The sequence below is a fragment of the Pygocentrus nattereri genome, chromosome 3 (genome assembly GCF_015220715.1).
Source record: "Pygocentrus nattereri isolate fPygNat1 chromosome 3, fPygNat1.pri, whole genome shotgun sequence".
Classification (NCBI taxonomy): Eukaryota; Metazoa; Chordata; class Actinopteri; order Characiformes; family Serrasalmidae; genus Pygocentrus; species Pygocentrus nattereri.
This window is the reverse complement of record NC_051213.1, coordinates 32,733,902-32,753,182: the sequence shown is the minus strand read 5'-3', so window position 1 is coordinate 32,753,182 and position 19,281 is coordinate 32,733,902. Positions and strand designations below refer to the sequence as shown.

The window sequence follows — 19,281 nt, the reverse complement described above, 5'->3', positions numbered from 1 at the left end:
TCCTTGGTTCTTAATAAAACATAAATCAGTATGGAAAGTCTTTTTTTTTTTTCAAAAACTGCAAGAACGGTCTGGGTTCAATTCCCCGACCAGGCAGCCAGGGCCCTTTCTGCGTGAAGTTTGTATGTTCTCCTTGTGTCTGTGTGGGTTTCCTCCCACAGTACAAAGACATGCAGTCAGGCTAACTGGACACACTAGATTGCCTGTCTGTCTGCCCTACGATGGACTGGTGACCTGTCCAGGGTATTTCCTGCCTTGCACCCATTGGCTGCTGGGATAGACCCCAGCACCTCTGTAACCCAGAAGGATGTGGTTTAGATAGTGTGTGTGTGCATATATCTCTTTTGAAAGGTTCTTTAGGGATTCAAATGAAGTAGTGCTATGGTGCTGCTCTAAAGAACTCTTTTGATTTTGGAACCTATATTTTTAAAGGTTTTTTTTTTTAAAGCTTGCCATTCGAAACCAATTTCTGCTCAGTGAATTTTCCCATCACTTTCAAGGAGAGTGTAGGGAGAAATGGGGGGATGCCCATCTTGAGATCAACACCCATTTATCAAAGAAGCTTTGATGATATATTCATGGGCTACATTATTTCTAAAAGATAATGTACTGAGCAACTTCAAAGTGTCTCCAATGAAGTCTCTTCCCTAAACTAGCTAAACCATACCTGTGCATGTAAAAAACTGGAACAGATTTGTATGTATAGCACAAAAAAAGGAAATCTTAGAGAAGAACATCTTGCTCGACTATCTGAGCAAGATTTCCCCCCAACCAGGGAAAATAAGCCCCCCTGGCCTACTCAGTGAAACTCCAATGAACAGTGTTGTGCCTTTCTGATAAAAATCTAAGTAAATAATATTTTTGGGCCAATATGTTAAACAGGGCTTCTTAACCCAAAGGTCAAAGTTTATAATTCCACTTTAGAAGGAATATTTTTTCACTTTGTTTTCCCCTCAAAACCGAATGTACTGCTCTCTCCAACACCCCCACCCCCCAAAAATAATTAATACATATTTTAACAACTTTTCTTGTACAACCTAAGCATAGATCAACACTATCCAATTACACTCATAGAAAGTGGTCACTCAGATGAAATTGTATTTCATAATTAATACAGCTATTTTAAAAAAGTCAATTAAACACCTTCATTCAGTTCAACATCAGGCAGCTTTATTACTGTGACTATGGGCTAATAACACCTTTAAAAGTATCTCCTTGTGGTGATATTTACAGAAGAGCTGCTCAAAGGCTATTTTTGTCTCCTGTGGTGCAGACTGTGCATCTTTTTTTGTTGAACTACACCCACCTCTGTCAGTCTCCATCCATCATTCTGGTCTTCTCTCTCTCTCTCTAAAGGAAAAGTAAGTCCACACTCAAGGTACTTGTATGGCATTGCGAAAATGAAAACAATAAAGTGCAATATGTCACCTGCCATAAGCCCACACCAGAGTTAATGGAGCATCTTATGTCAGTCATGTTGACAAACACAGCCTGAACTGTCAAGTCAAAGAAGGTTTATACTTTAAAAAAAAAAAAAAAGCTCTAGATCACTGGATTCTACAGAGACCACAAACCTAATGACTGCTCAACATTAGACAAAAGAAAAACCCTATTAGTGCTGATGACTAATGAGGTTTCAGAGGGGAAAAAAAGGGGGAATAATTCAAAACAGATCTTTACTGGCTCCAACTTCATTTAGCTAACGGTGTTCATGGTACATTTTTCAGCAACAAATATCTGCCATGTTGATATTATGAATAATATATTTCACACAACATTAATTTAGCGGATTTGTTTAATAGATGTGAAATCATTGAGATTTAGTTCTGAGTAAATTGAGTCTATTTCTGTTTGAGCCATGCGGTGATAGAAAAGTCTCTTTTAATCATTTATTTGATTACCCTCATAATATATTTAAATTTGAAATCAACCATGCAGTTAATCAGGCTTATTTTGTAGCAAATGGTAAACAATCTTTTCACAAAGTATATCCTATAGAACAGAGTATCTACCATACCTACTACCTTTGTTTTTTGCATTTATATTGTGGTGCTGGAAAGTTTACGCACACTTTATTCTCTAAATTTCTACATAAATGTGACCTAAAATGTGATCAGATCTCCAAGACATAACAAAAGATAAAGGGAACCCAAAACAACAAATGGCACAAACAAGTATACAGTTTTTAATTCATCTATCGAACAAAGTGATTCAACACTAAATGTCTTTGTGGGCAAAAGTGTAAACCTTTGCTGCCAGTGACTAGCGTTGACTCCTTTGAGCAGCAAAAACTTCAACCAAACATTTCTTAATCTGTCCCTCATACTGACGTGTAGGAAATTTGGCTGCTTCAAGTGAGTGACATAGGTGAGCTTTCTTGCACAAACTCCAAGCTTTAGGTCCTGACATAAGATTTCTACTGCAACAAAGTTGAGACTTTGACTTTTCAACACAACATTTGTTCTGCTTCCAACATTCTTTGGTAGACTGACTAGTGTGTTTGGAGTCATTGTCTTGCTGCAAGATCTTCTGTTGAGTTTCTGTTCATAGATGCCCCGACATTGTCCTGTACAATTTCCAGATACAATCCAAAATTCACAGAACTGTCAAATGAATCTGTCCTGGTAGACTGTCAGCAAAACAGCCCCAAACTGTGATACTGCCACCATCATGTTTCATAGCTGGAATGAGGTTCTTACTCTGAAATATTCGTTTTTCATTAAACATCACAAGCCATGACAAGCTGCGTTTGTCTTATCAGCCCACATTACATTCCTCAGTAGTCTTCTGGCTCATCCATGCAGACTTTAGTAAACCTTAAAAAGGCATCAATGTTCTACTTAGGAAGCAGTATTGTCCTCCCTGCTAAGATAAGATAAGATAACATAATCCTTTATTAGTCCCACAACGGGGAAATTCTATCACTCCATTCTGAATATTCTTCTTCAGTGTTTGTGTGATGAATGCTGAGTCATGAACACTCACATCAGCCAGTACAAGAAAGGCCTGGAGATCCTTATATGTTACCCTGGGGTTCTTTGTGATCTCCTAGATTATATGCCTTGCTCTTGCAGTGGTTTTTGTTAGACAGCCACCCATGGGGAGGATAAAAATGGTGTGGAATTTTCTCTTTCTGTACACTGCCTGACAGTGCATTGGTGAAGTTCAAACTATCAGAATCTTTTCAATTCTGATAAGCATGGACAAATGTTTTTGTAAGACCCTCAGAAACCTCCTTTGACTGAGGCATGCCGTACGCTCACAAGTGTGGAGATGACCAGATTTTGGTTGTGAAGACTCCGGTTGATGCAGGTCACTCACAGTTGACTCCCATCTAGTTTATTAAACCTCCAGACCCTTACACTAAACAGATCATTCCAGTCTATAATTCTGTGAGAGGTTTCTGTTTTTATTATCTTTAATACCAAGCTGCAGATCTCATCACATTTATTCAACTTGAGCAGAAATTCAATTCTAAATGGTCTATGTATCGTTGCATGATTACTCTATGGCCACTTTAAATGCAAAAACTCTAAAATACAAAATGAGCTCTTTACTTAGTCTCTGTCTTAGTTCTGAGCAGGAATTTAATTTTGCCAGCAATAATGCAAGATTATTTAAAGCTTGGTCATGTTTGGCAGGTCACACAAACAATAAATAGGTTATTTATTGATGACACACCTTTGTTTAGAATGTTAGACATGGTACTGCTCAGATTTTTGTTTCAGCACCACGTGTACTGTTGCACTTGGGTAATGGCTAACAGGCAATCAGATCAGTGGGCTTGTAGCTTGTCAAGACATCTGAATTGTTAGGAACTCCGGTGGTGGTGCCCTTGTCACTGCAGAGAAGAAAGCTATTTTCACAACTCACAAATGACCACAAGCCTCTGTTTGACACCTCACTATGTTTCGTACTTATGATCATTGGGCTTCATCATTTTGTACTTCATTACATTTAATTGCACCTTTTGAGTTATTTTACTGAGTGACAATCTAACAATGTCACATACTGCAGTTCATGATCAAGTGGTCCGGGGCCATTCCTAGGATGCTATCAGGGAAATGTTCAGTGTTAATGTCTTTAAGTGACGTCAGAACAAGCGGCACGTCTATTCATGTTTATAGGTCTTTCGCGTACTCCCAAACTGAGATCACCTACTTGTTAATCAAATGTGTTAACCTGCCACATAAGAAGCATGTCCTGCTTTTTTTAAAGGCACTAAATATGGCAAGTCTCGCATTTGAACAGGCATCACCTGGGCAACACCCCCATTTTTTTTTTGGCTAAATAGATCTGAAAGCTGACTAATCAATGGTTGCATGTCCTTAATACAAGTCCTAAATACAAAGATCAGTATTCGCTACCAGGATTTTCTGCATATGCAAAGACCATAATATTGCCGCTGTACCTGCCCAGTCATTTAGACTGAGCATTACAGAGAAGCATCAATATAAAATGTTTAGTATGGTTGAAACCACAAAATTGCAGGACAAAGGGGAGAACTTGAAGGACTGTTTGCTGGTTGTTTACTGCAGCACTGCAGTAACAGTGAAGAGAAACGGATTACAAATTTTCATTTGGGAAAGAATGACATTCTTAAGGGGGCTGAGACGACTAACAGGAGGGTGGGGGAATAAAGCACCCTAGAATCATCTAGAATCACCCCTGCTGGGTAAAATGAATGAATTATGCAAAATAGAATAATACATACATAATAAAAATACTGTAAAATTCTTTTACAATTATTGTATCGTTGAAATAATGCGCATTAACTCAAGTTTGTCGCTTCCAATATCGCTGATGATATATCACCCAGTCCTACCTGCTTGGATAAGTTTTGCCTGTGTGTTTGACTTCACAGTGAAGGAGAGAGTACTGAACAGATTTTAGGAAAGGCAAAGTGATCCGTCCTTTGCTCCAAAGACAAGCTGCGTCCCTGAGAAGCCCTGGACAGAGCGGCGCAGAATGCATAATGTGCTAACAAGCACAATGACATACAAAGGGTGTGAATTATTAAGCCACTTAGTTTAGCTGTGTATGTGTTTCCCCCTTTACAAAGATGGGTCAGATTCAATTACCCACCGTGACTGCAGCTGACTTACAGTGAGGATACGGATGCTTAGAGGGTCACAACAGTGAGATTTTTAGCAGTCTTTGTACATCTATGTCCGAGTGTTTAGAAGCATTTGAAGACTGCATCTGTGATCCCTTAGACTGGCAACTTTATTTACTTAACAGCAACATGAAACTAAGCTTCTCAAGCTCCATAATGTAAAGCATCCTGCAACTCACTTGAAACTCAACTGCAACAGATGCAAACATAGCACTTTTACAAAACAAGCAAATCAAAATAGCAAAAACTTCTCACATGATCACATTGAACTACACACTTCCAAACAATTGATTTTACCAAATCAATGAACAACAAAATAAAACAGAAGATGGCTTATCGGGTGGTTGAAAACGAGACCACACCCCCCATGACAGACTTCAGGTTGGTAGTTTTCATTTTTTTCAGTCCTCTGAGTCATGACAACAAACTTGAGTTTCTCAAAGCTAAACGTTAACACTAACAGCTGTGCAAGCAGCTGCCTATGCCCGTGTTTATTCTTTTTAATCTGCTGTTATAATCTACATAGCTAGATTAATTTCCTCCAGACTTTATTTTATACAGAGCTTAGATTAATTTGCGTTTCAATGAAAGAAAGCTATTACAGAATGGGGGAGTGAGACCTGGCCCACGACAAACTTGTTATGTTTGTAGAACAGGATGAGCAAGACTTTCAAGTAAGCTATAACCATAATGGCTACCTAAAAATTAATTTAAATCTTCATTGTTTAACATACACTTAGCAGACAGTTACTCAAATAAGCACCAAAGAACCCTGGATGGATATATAAGACGGCTTGTCACGATTGGCCCATCCCAGTCATGTCCATGTGTTCGTGTTGTGTTTTGGTTTAACCCGCCTGTTCTTTGTTTTGGTTTTGTAGTCCAGCCCCCTTGTTTAGTGACTCTGCCCCTGATTGTTCCCACCTGTGTTTCTACCTGTGTCTTGCGATCCCTTATTTAAGCCCTGTGTTCGCCCTTTGTCTTGACTGGTCTTTGTCTGAACTGTCTGAATTGTTGGATGTATTGTATTGATTGTTGGATGTATTGATTCAGTGTTCATTTTGTCATGTCTGTGCCTCCTGCTCTCCGTGTCGGATGTTTGACCCTGGACCATTGTGACTATGACCCTGGATTTGCCCTTAATAAACGTTGCTTACCTCAGCACATGCGTCCACCTCCTTGCTCCCTACCGTTACACAGCTACATAGAAAAGAAAAAGATGGCAACGGCAGCTGTAAAGAATATATAAAGATAGTATAATTCAAAAATGTAAAAAAATATATGAAATATGTCATGATGTGAAATATTTCGGTGTGAAACTTGATGTGAAACTTAATTGATATGATGGGAGCCAGTGTGTTTAAAATGTCTACAACACAAATAGTCATTTTATTTATTCTGTAAAACCAGCAGTGAACATGCATATGTCTTCTGAGTTTTATATGGGATGTTAATGATGGTAAAACAGTCATAAATCTGAAAAAAAGTTTTCTTTGGAGACTATTTTGCCTTACCATAGCCTGCATGTAGCCCTCAGCCATGAATGGACTTTAAAAATTACATTTCAAGCCAAAGCCTGATGTCAAAAGGAACATAAAGGAATACTTTTCATATCGATTTCATGTAATAACTTTCTGTGAGGGAGCTTTTAGGGGCATTAAACTCTTCAGACCTCCGGTTCCTATCACCACCAATGTGAACAATTCTGACTCAGTAAGTTTCTCTCAGATAGAACATTTCATATCAATCTCCTCTGAATGACTTTGTTTACATCTCAAGGATTAAATTATACTGAGATTATCCACTTTAAATCACACAGTACAACCCAACTCTAGGGCTCACATAGTGGCCTCACCTCTGGTCAGTTTCTTAATAGCCTACAGCAGTCTTCAGACTGAATTTGTCTGAGCATGGAACTGTGAGACACAGGGGAGAGAGGGAGTGTGTGTGCGTGCATGTGTACGGTGTGTGTGTGTGGTGTCGAATGAGGGGGGCGCCAGTCAGCCAGGGTCTCCGAGCGACACGTCGCCATCTGGGAGGTATGACCCTGGAACTGAGAGGTTTCCGTGGAAACTGGCTGTAATAGAATCATGGCTGAGGTGCAGCAGGGGGGCAAGAAAAAAAAAAGGATGGAAAGGAGCGGTGGGGGGAGAGGTGCGTAGTCTGGCGCCCTGCTCACAGACGGTAGGCATGGAGGATTAAGGCTGGCACGGAGGGGAGCTCAGTCAAGGTCAATTGAGAGAAACATGGAAAAAAGACCCGAAAAACAGGAGCAAAACAGCTATTCTGTCTAAACATGTTCCGAGACAGAAGGGGTGAGGAGACAGTATGACGGGGGGGTGGGGGGTTAATTTCCATGGCAAATTAACCACTTAACCCTTATAGGCCTATATGTACACCTCACACTTCAATTCCTTTCTCGCATAACTACATAACTTACATGTTATCTACATAAGTCTTACCCATCTGAAGTCAACCATCACCTACGACAAGAAAAAACGTGTCTCACATGGTGGTTAACTCTGGAACGATTTGGTATAGAGATAAAATAAATAAAGCTGCATTATAAAGAGGTTTTGGTAACACTGAAAGCAGTAGCTTTAGTCAATCAACAGAAAAAAACATGCTAAAACATGGTGTGCACTGCTGTCACTCTGTAAAAACTGAAATGATTAGATTTTACAGAAGTTTTTGGGCCACATAATACATCTTTACCTATTAACATCACACTCACAAGAAGGTTTGAATTGTTGGTCTCAGATGCAAAATCAGCATTACACTGGTGAAGATATGACAATAGTAGATCATTCACTTTTATCCTCAGAAGACACAGTTTAGCTTAGTTCTCTTTGAATACTCTTTCAACGCACATGCAATAATCAGATTCATCCCCTTGGGATAGGGTATGTAACACAGCCAGCACGACAAAATGCTCTTCTGCAAGTTATTTGTAATTACATCTTTTTGCCAGAGAGGTCTCCAAATCCCCCAAGTCTTACATAGTCTAGCTTTAATTTAATACGCTACAATATTATCAGTCAGAACAAAACTCCAAAATGGCAACTTTACAGGAGAAGGAAAAGACATTAGTAACTTATAATAAAACAATGTAAGTTTGCCCCCCCCCTCCCCCACAAGTAATTTTTTAGCAGTTATAGCAGTTAGAAAATAAGACCACAAGGCTGATCAGAATGCTTCTTATTCAGTCCCTACACCTGTCAAATTTTTAGTTATTCACAACACAGTTTTGCCTGTCACCAATGATTGAAAACCATGTGGCTGAGTCTCCAGTTCAACAGTAGCCCTGCAACATCCAGAACTGGAAATCATGACATTTTCCTTCTGTGCTGTGTATTTACGAGTTAAACATGCTATCAGGAAGGGTCTCTGGGTCAGCTGAGTGTTTCTCTTTATGGTCTTTATGATGGTTAGCTCCTTTTGCCCCACCCACTAGAAAAGAGTTTTGTCTTTTGAATGCTATATGATGTGATGTGATTGGTGACCAAGAACAAAGTAAAAAAGCAATTTCAGGTTGCTTTTAAGTTTAATATGTGAATAATAAGCCTGCAATTTAAAGGGTTAAAATAAAACCTATGTATACAAGTGCACAGTGAAACGAAACAACATTTCTCCAGGACCATGGTGCAATACAGGAACACAAGTGCATGAAATTACAATATACACAGTGCAGACAATATAGTACAATAAATAAATATGAAAGACTTACCATAAATACAAAACAGAGCACTGGCAGTTCACGGTACTGAGGGTGGAGTTGTGCAAAGGAGGATGTAACATACCATGACATCATATCTGGCTTTCTTGTGCTACAGAGTCTTGAATATCAGTAAGACTGAATAATATGTCTTACGACTATTACTCAATAATAAACTTTAGGCATTAAGTATCCTGGGAAATCTTATACTTTGTGCATTGATGCCTTTACACCATATGCATGTGTAAACATGAATACTGTATGTAATTATTTCTGTGTATTCTATAAAATATAATGTCCTGTGTTCTGCTTCTTGCTTCTTGTGGATCAACAAAATCCATCCAATCACCCATCCATCCATCCATCCATCCATCCATCTATCCATCCATCTATCCATCCATCAGCCTATATTTCAAAATATATTATAGGAGAAATTAAATTAAATATAACAATGTGAATAAACAGGTCGAAAGTTGAGATGAGGTACTGGAACGAGTCATTTCATAGTAAAACATTACTGTATGTATGCCTCTGGCTGACCACACTGGGCTCTATATAATACAAGCTGATTTCAATGCATACAACCCCCCCCCAGTAGTAATTTAGGATTATGCTATTTGGGAGATAAAGCAAATACACAGTTTAGTACATTTCTGGAGGATCTTGCCCAGTGTTGTAAGACAGTGTGTCATAATGATGTTGAATTTAAATGAAGAGGGATTAGACAGAAAGAAGAGAGAGAAAAAAAAAAAAAATCAAATTAAAGCCCCTTGCAGTCAGTGCTGCATCAGCACCAGGGTCACTCCAGGATTAGCACACACATACACCAAGCTTGGTACACTGTAGCAGAGGTGGAAGCAAGTCATTGAGTTGCAAGTCTCAAGTCCGGAAACTCCAGCCCCAAGCGAGCACAGCCAAGTCTCTGAGAAAATCTCCAGTTCTAAACAAGTCAGTATGTATTCCTTTAATGTCACTTCAACAAAGTGATAACAGTATTAAAAAGCCTATTTAATTGCAGTATGTTAACTGTACATCTTTGTCGCTATGCAAAAAACCTTGTATCTTGTATTTGTCATTTTTTTGTTCCATTATCTTTCATTACAAGTTAAGAATGCTGTTTGCTGTGAAGTTGCCATTGTGAAGATATGGGGTTTTGTTCTCATAGTAACAATATGGAAGTATATTAAATGAAAGCTACACTATGTAAGTTTGGGGCATTTGGAGACCTCTCTGGTGGAAATGTGAATCATCATGCAGTAGAACACATCAGTTGTGCTTCAGACCCCTTCCCCAAGCAGATGAATCTGATTGCGAGCGCACTGAAAGAGTTTTCTAAGAGAACTCGGTCAAAACAGTCAAAAAGTGGTGTCTTCTGAAAATGTAAGTGATATATCTACTATTGTCATCATATCTGTGCATGTTATGCTAATGCAGACAAACATATGACATGGTCTGAAAAACTCTTGCAAAGAGTACTTTTTAAAGTACTATTTCAGGCTTTAAATCTTACACAGTGCAGCTTTAAGTGTGGGACTACTGGTTCTTTTAGGTTTGTTTCAACTTATGAAACCTTAGAGAAACTAAATATTGTGATGTGTAGTGAGCATCGTGAAAATGTCTTGAAGTATCCTGATATATTTTGCCGCATCCTCCACCTCTGTTACTGTCATTAACACTGCCCAATGCTGCCATCAAACCCTGACAAATCTTTCAAGACAGTAAAGTGGAGGTTAACAAACTCTGCATTGCTTTAAATCGAATGGACCTGCTTGTCTTCATAGTCTAGTTTTGTTGCTACCCAATTTGGCACTAAACTAATGAAAGTCTTTTCTTAACGTCTGTGATTTATCTGTCTTTGCAGCACTGCATATTAGCAGCTGACGGAGGATTTAGGCTCACAGCTAATATTAATATGGCTATGGAAATTCCACTATATGTCTAGACTCTGAAAAACAATTTCTTTATGCGCAAAAAGACCTGATTCTAAACAGCCTACACTAATGCTTATGTAAACAGCCTATTCGGAAAGTTGCGTAGAGGGTAAGCCCTTTTTCCATTTATATATATTTCTGCTGACAACATGCCAGTACTAAACACTGTGTGTTGCTGCTACTGGTAATAATAATATCATTCGGAACAATAACTTATATTATTAAGTTTGACTCTCGCCTGTTTGCAGGAAAAGCTTGTATGCTACTTGATGTCATATTTGTTGAGGGAAGTTGTCATTTTGCTGACAGCACTATTCTGTTTTTCTACACTTGACAGGATATTAATGTTTAATGTTTTTAAGAAGTTTGAGTATAATGTAGATAACTAGTAATTGCTTTGTCGGGCTACAAACCTGGAGCAGGAATGTGTTGAAATGACTATATATATATATATATATATATATATATATATATATATATATATATATATATATATATACACACACACATACACACACATATAAGCCAGGATGCAGAGGAAAAGCAAGTGGTATCAGCAGTCATGTATAACCCCTGAGGGAAAATTATGAGGTCAGGTGGACAAGGGCTTATTAAAAAAGGCTTTAAAACAGGGGGTTGACTTGAACAGCACTGAGCTGGACTTTCACTTGGACTTGAGCCTTATGACTCAAAAAGATGTAAGACATCAGGCAAAAGTGGCATCAGGCTTCAGATAAGACTCTATAGTCAGTCACTTTTCCTGTAAATGGATTAGTTTTACTGCCATAACAGCAAAAGTATATTTGTTATAGATGAGCTATTTTGTCAATAACTATTGTTAATGCTATTCAAACACTATTAAAACACTATTCCACACTACTGATTTTAATTTAATATTACATATTTTAGTATTTGACAATCCTGTATGTGGATACTGGAGGGAATTCTCCTGAATATTACTACAAAATGTACTGACTGCAATAATCTTGGGCACTGAACAGCATAATAACCATTATCCTCCACAGAAAAGGACATTAGAGAAGCACCATCAGACCCTTATAGATGTATTATACGCTATAGACTCTAATCCATTTAGGGATATGAGGTCTGAGGACCATTAGAGACTTTTTGAGTTTGGTAAAGTTTCAAAATATTCCCCATCACTGTGGTCCATTTTGAACATATTGCTTTTGTGATGATACAAAAAAACCAACAAATTTACATTCACATGTGTCCACTTTTTCATCCTAAGCAGGTTAGCCCTGCCAATTCACCCTGAAGTTATTTGAGTTCTTTGAACCTGGAAGACATTTTAAATGAGACCACAATACATTTCAGCCAATCAGAATGGAGGTTATTTACATAGAACAATTTTAAATGCAAAGTAACAAAAACAGCCACTTTAATTCAAAGCTCATGTAAAATGAATTCGGACTGTCTTTGGTGTACAAAACGCAAATGCCTCTAAATTTAAAGACAGATCCCAGCAAGCCAATTAGAAAGAAACATTTAAGGTAGACCATGAAAAGTTGAAGGCTAATTATAAGGAAGACTAGCTTGTACGTTTTTAATGAAAGTGTGCTTTCAGATCAAGCTTCTTTTTAGGGTGAATTATTATCGGATTACATCGAGGGCATTCGTGTCTTTCCTTTTTTTGCATGCTGAAACACAGTTTAGCATCTATGTGAAAGTGTCTCCAGCTTAAGAAGCTCCACAGTGACCAGGAAAAACACATCTGCAGCAGGTGAAAGCAGTAAAGAACTGCTTTAGGTTAAAGGAAAGTCAGTCCTATGCTAAAACTGTATTTGATTGCATATTTAACAGAAACAGTATAACATATGCAGTAAAAACATTGCAAGTATTTATCCATGCTGTGTGCAGTCACACCTACAAAACAGCAGATGGAGCAGCTGCAAACAGATGCTCGCTATCTGCGCATTCAGTAATGGCAAGACTTTTGTTCCACAGATCTGTATTGAGTTTCGGTATTGATGAGCCCGGAGAGGAAAAAGACATGCAATTTGACAGTGCATGAACGTCAGTAGATTTCGAAAGCCATCATAAAAAAGGCTGATAGAATTGATGACACGCCAGTGGACACAGTGAGCGTAATGCAATTTACACAGATGCAATCATTTCAGATTGACCATTTTGTGACAAGCAATGAATTTTGGAGTTGCTGACAGCTTGACTGAAAAAGAGTAATCGATGTGTGCTGGGAAGGAGGAGATAAAACAGGGAGAATAAGCATTAATGGCCTTGCTCATGTCTGCCTGCACATTATGACAGAAGTGGAGAATCTGGGGACTAAATGATGCCCTAAAAGAGCATATTGCTGCTGCCCGAACAAAACCTTGTATCTCAAAAAAGTTAACTTTACAGGAGAAGGAAAAAACCTACTTTACTTTTAATGGAAGTCAAAGGAACCAGACTTTTTTCCAAGTAGTTTTATGCTGTTTCTCTTCGTCCATTCATCATGAAATTTACAAACCATGTAAAGGGCAATAGGCATTTACAAATTATGTCAAAAACCGAAAAACGGTAGCCACGATATGTAAAAGTATAAACTCCCCTGGTCAAACTGCATGCTTGTTTTGCAATATTGCAAAAAGTAAAACATGAAATATAAAACGTGCCAACAGTTTTGCACAGATCTAATTTTGTGTTATTATTTCCCCAGCATATTAAATTCAGCAATAAACAGTAACTGTGCATCAAAATGTACAGAAGTGTATTCTCTGTATAGGATTTTGACTTAATAAATAATAAATAAGTACTGGACACTATGCAAACAGTGTTGGGCAGAACACTTTGAAAAACATAGCGATGGTGAATTCTGATGTATTCAGTAATGCATTCAAATACATTAAAAAGTAATGTATTCAAAATACATTAAGAATACATTCAGAATACATATTGGCAAGGCAAATAAGAAAAAAACTGCCATTGTCATTTTATTTAATTCACATCGGTTACTAGCAGTTTTCTTAGCAGTTATTAGCAGTTTTCTTCACGTAATTCTTCTGATAATATGTTTCTTGAAAAAAATAACTTGGTTAAATGAAGTTTATTTTGACTCTCATTGCCTGCTTTAGTCCACGTATGCTCCCATAATCCCACTGCTGTCTCATGAAACAAGCAAACAATTCGCCATATCCCGATTACAGAAGCTTGCAATTTTCACAAAGTGGAGTTACTATGTGATTTTCAGTTAATTACTTGTATGTAACTTGCCATAAATCACCTGCACAAGTGAAGTACAACACTAATCTGACCGCTCATGAACATTTCTACTACTGAGAAGACCAATCCAATTTCATCATATGAAACCATATCCAAGACCATATCCAAGTTCAGTCCAATCATCCTTCAAAAGAGTTTAGTAACAATGAGGTCAATAACTGACCACTAATTTATCAGTCTACTCAGGCTTTAGCAGAGCTTAGAAACACAGATTAATAACTGATCTCATTGATCTATCAGTCTCCTCAGGTGTTAGCAAAGCTCAGTAACACTGAGATTAATAATTGATTACATTGATTTATCAGTCTACTCAGGCTTTAGCAGAGCTCAGTGACACTGAGATTAATAACTGATCATCACATTGATTTATCAGTCTACTTAGGCTTTAGCAGAGCTCAGCGACACTGAGATTTATAACTGATCATCACATTGATTTATCAGTCTACTTAGGCTTTAGCAGAGCTCAGCGACACTGAGATTTATAACTGATCATCACACTGGTTTATCAGTCTACTTAGGCTTTAGCAGAGCTCAGTGACACTGAGATTTATAACTGATCATCACACTGGTTTATCAGTCTACTTAGGCTTTAGCAGAGCTCAGTGACACTGAGATTTATAACTGATCATCACATTGGTTTATCAGTCTACTTAGGCTTTAGCAGAGCTCAGTGACACTGAGATTTATAACTGATCATCACATTGATTTATCAGTCTACTTAGGCTTTAGCAGAGCTCAGCGACACTGAGATTTATAACTGATCATCACATTGATTTATCAGTCTACTTAGGCTTTAGCAGAGCTCAGCGACACTGAGATTTATAACTGATCATCACACTGGTTTATCAGTCTACTTAGGCTTTAGCAGAGCTCAGTGACACTGAGATTTATAACTGATCATCACACTGGTTTATCAGTCTACTTAGGCTTTAGCAGAGCTCAGTGACACTGAGATTTATAACTGATCATCACATTGGTTTATCAGTCTACTTAGGCTTTAGCAGAGCTCAGTAACACTGAGATTTATAACTGATCATCACATTGGTTTATCAGTCTACTTAGGCTTTAGCAGAGCTCAGCGACACTGAGATTTATAACTGATCATCACATTGATTTATCAGTCTACTTAGGCTTTAGCAGAGCTCAGCGACACTGAGATTTATAACTGATCATCACATTGGTTTATCAGTCTACTTAGGCTTTAGCAGAGCTCAGTGACACTGAGATTTATAACTGATCATCACATTGGTTTATCAGTCTACTCAGGCTTTAGCAGAGTTTAGTAACACAGATTAATAACTGATCACATTGGTTTATCAGTCTACTCAGGCTTTAGCAGAGCTCAGTAACACTGAGATTAATAACTGATCACATTGATTTATCAGTCTACTCAGGCTTTAGCAGAGCTCAGTAACACAGATTAATAACTGATCGTCACATTGATGTATCAGTCTACTCAAGACTTCAGGATTTGTAAAGAAGCTGTTTTTGAGCTATTCTCTACATTATGTCCTGATTTTGAAATAGTTAATAAGCAACCACTGCTGGTGTTTCTTTTTAAAACAGAATGCACTTGAAGACTAGACATAAACTGAAAGGAATATCACACAATATCTCACCAGCCTAGACTGAGCATATGGACAAGTGTCATAATAATTACCTGCAGTCTTGAATATTGTTACATTAACTAAACTTGTAAATGATAATGTTTTTGAAGCAAAAAAACAAAGCCTATTTACCATACTGGAAGCTATAAACAATAACATTTCTCCGTCTGGAAAAGATATGAGCAAGACAAATGTTCTGTTAATGCAGGTCATTTGTGGTGTATGGTCCTTGCAGGGCTGCAGGGCATTAGACTCTCCTCACTGTCACCCACTGCTGCAAATAGACATCAACACGTTGGATCAATTGCCCTCACTGTAACATGTGGGCTTAAATAAAACAGAGAAAAAAATACGCAACTGACAGAAAAAAGTCAAAATTAAAGGTAACAGATGAGTAGGTGAGCCTCTGCACACTTCCTCTCATTTAATCACACTGTATCACACGGCTAGAGCACAAATACAACACAAACAAAACAGGCAAGCTAAAACATCAGGTTTAAAAGTGTAAAAAAAGGGAGGCTCATGAGCTGCAGCTGATTACTCAGAAGCTTTGGTAATTATTTGGTTATTGAAAAAGATCATCCAGCCAGAAGAATTGTATGAATAAAACAACCCGTTTTCTACACAAAGTGAGTCAGTGGCTGCTGCTTTCATTCAACAGAGATTCTGTTTTATTTGAAATGATTTGAGTCAGTAACTGTTCAAAGCCAAAAAGAATTATTTGATGAAGTCTGAGATGGAATCTGGAGGAATAGGTGCATGAAATGTGAAAGGTTTTAACCTTCTTAAAAATAGAGAGGTGCATGCCAGCGTCTTCATTTTAAGTAGTCCATGGAAGGTTGATAGCATTATAGAATTAACACTAGAGTAACAAAAGAGCTGTAGGACAGTGATGCATAAGTGTGTTACAGTTAACAGCTATTGGTAAATTTAACACCAAGCCCTTTCTATGTTCTCTTGAGTACTATTTTGTTACTTTTATTTGAGTCATTTTCTACATGAGGATCTTTGACTTTAGGAGAAGGTTTAAGAACTTCTACCTGCACTGACAACTAGCTTCTGAAGAGTAGATGGCTGCTACATGGCCAAAGCACAACAGGACCTGATGAAATATCAGGTTTCAGGCAACATTTGAACAAATTGTTTTTTATTTAGACAGGATTAGTTTTGGTATAGTGCAATAGGTAAAACTTCTGCCTTCTATGCTGCAGACTGGGGTTTGATCCCCGACCTATGTAAGCACCCTACAATAACAGTCCTTGGGCAAGACTCCTAACAATACCTTCACCTACCTGAACAAAACGATGGAACTTTAATTCACTCTGGAAAAGAGCATCTGCCAAATGTCACCAGTGTAATTAGTTTTCAATGGGTAGATGAGATAATACTTTGTTACCTCATGCCTGTCATGTTTATGACTAATGCACACAGGGCAAGACTGTCTTTAGCTTGGGAATTCTCAGCCAACAGTCATCACTGCTGCATAAAATCATTTTTTCCCCCGTCATTATACATGTTCTAAAATGTGATTCACGTCACTACTGTCACTGTTTTTCAAACAATATTTGTTAAATGTACTCATACATTTCACTTGTTTCTACCGTAGCTATGTTCTTCAACATCTGATTAAGACTATAGACCCACTCAATAGCAAAACAAAGCACCAAAATAATCTACTGCAGCTGTAAACATTGTTATAATATTAAAATTAGAACCTATACTGTTTTCATTCGAAAAACAAGCCCCTTATGCTATGCTGGAAGAAATAAATGACAAAAGTTCTCCATCTGGAAAAGTTGCCAAATTATCTGTTTATGCAGATCATTTGTCATCATGGGTGCAGGGCCTTAGACTCTTCTCATTTTCAACCATTGTTGCTCCCAATGCAGATAAACAGGTTTAATCAATTGCTCATCACAACCCTTGCGTATAAAAATAACTGAATAAAAATAACTATAAAAATAACTGTATAAAAATATGAAACTGACAAAAATTCGAGAATTCTACTTAGCTGTCTTAAATGAATGAAATGTGACATTAGCATTGTCATTATCTTGGGAAGACACAGACAACAGTCATCACTCCTACATAAAGTCAATTTTTTTGTCATTATACAGGTTTTAATGTATGCTTAAAGTAGGACAATACATAATGTCTTAGAGGCACAGAGAGCCTAAAAACGTCTTCAAGTGCTTCCATACTTAAGAAAAAATATGACAAGTGTCAATTCGCGAAGGATTAATATAACATGGAGTTATTTGTACGGTTCATTTCATAGCCGATGGAATTTCTACTGACACTCCAGCAAGTAGCATGTAGTGAAAATGACTGAATTTATGGATTTGCAATATACCACTGTAAAACACAGGCAAAAATGACATCACACATGTCCAATGTAAAACTAATCCCAACCGAACAGGGTGGTCTAGTATAATATGTACAACAAAGCCAAGCTAACTGTCTTGCTAACTGTTTGCCGCAGAAGAAATAAAAATACAGGGACTACAAAACTGTTCAAGATTCCAAATCATTCAGGGACGTCCTTGTTGTGGAAACACTACATCAGATAAGAAGCACCCTGGTTATGTACAATGTAGAGTTTGCCATAGTATTTCAATGATGCTGTAGAACTGGCATGTAGTCTCTTCAGCTACAAGCAGAGTGTGGCTGTAGCTGTTCCAGGTCTTGGTCGGATTCTGTTTTCCAATTTATCAGCACCGGTCAGCCTCAAAGTCCCAGCCTGAGGTCAGGTTAAGTGTTCCTTTTTAAACCTATGCAGGCCTCAGTGTGCTACACTGTCACATTTGCTCGATTAAACTCAAATACTCATCAATACAAATTTAGCAATTTGGCAATGATTAGCTGGCGGTTTGCATGGTGACAACGCATGTTATAAAACCACCCAGTGGTGTCTCTTATAGCAAGAACCATATGGACATGCCACATGCCAGCAAGACTAAGCATGATTCACTACTGTTCAGATAAATCTGTATTGTTAATATATTTTTTTTAACTTGATTACTAGATTGTCAAAATAATCAGTCAACTGTTCAACTGCTGTAACTGATAGTGACAGCCATATGATATAAGGCATGTTATGTGCATGTACTGAGCTAGTCATCATGAACAGATATAGGCAGGTTAAATGATGCCTGGCTGGGATAATACATAATACATAACACAACATGGATAAAAATAGACAGGACGGCTTTTCAACTGGTGATACAACTTATACTGTATGCCTACTTTATTCACAGCCAGTGTCAGTAGAACACAGTATATGCCAATAGTGTTTCCCTTTGTTAGTTACCCAAAGTGATGTACAGCATTCTATGCAAATAAATTTCATTATGTATTACATAGTAACATGTGAGTAACAGCTTGAACACTTACAGGCTCTGCCGTAGCTCGGCTGTATCTCTGGAAGTTCCCAATGACTGAAGGCTCTTCTCTAAAGTTACCACTGCAAAGAAAATGAACAAAGAACTCTGAGAACATTTAATAATAATAATAATAATAATAATAATAATAATAATAATAATAATAATAATAATAATTATTATTATTATTATTATTATTATTATTATTATTATTATTATAATCAGTCAAATTTCTAATGTTTCTAATGTTGGGCAATAGCATCAATACAAGAAGCAAAGCTTTAGTTTA

The 19,281-nt window shown here is 37.6% G+C and overlaps 1 protein-coding gene across 4 annotated transcripts in view; it reads right to left on the bottom strand.

The window, feature by feature from the left end:
• tsnare1 (T-SNARE Domain Containing 1) overlaps positions 1-19,281 on the bottom strand; it is a 201,243-nt gene that overhangs the window by 120,518 nt on the left and 61,444 nt on the right. For all 4 annotated transcript variants that reach the window (XR_005130068.1, XM_017706803.2, XM_017706806.2 and 1 more), the window contains exon 4: positions 19,006-19,075. Coding sequence is in view for 3 of the 4 variants with exons in the window: in XM_017706803.2 (XP_017562292.1) it covers positions 19,006-19,075 (70 nt within the window). In the remaining variant the exon portion in view is untranslated. The remainder of the gene's footprint in view (positions 1-19,005; positions 19,076-19,281) is intronic.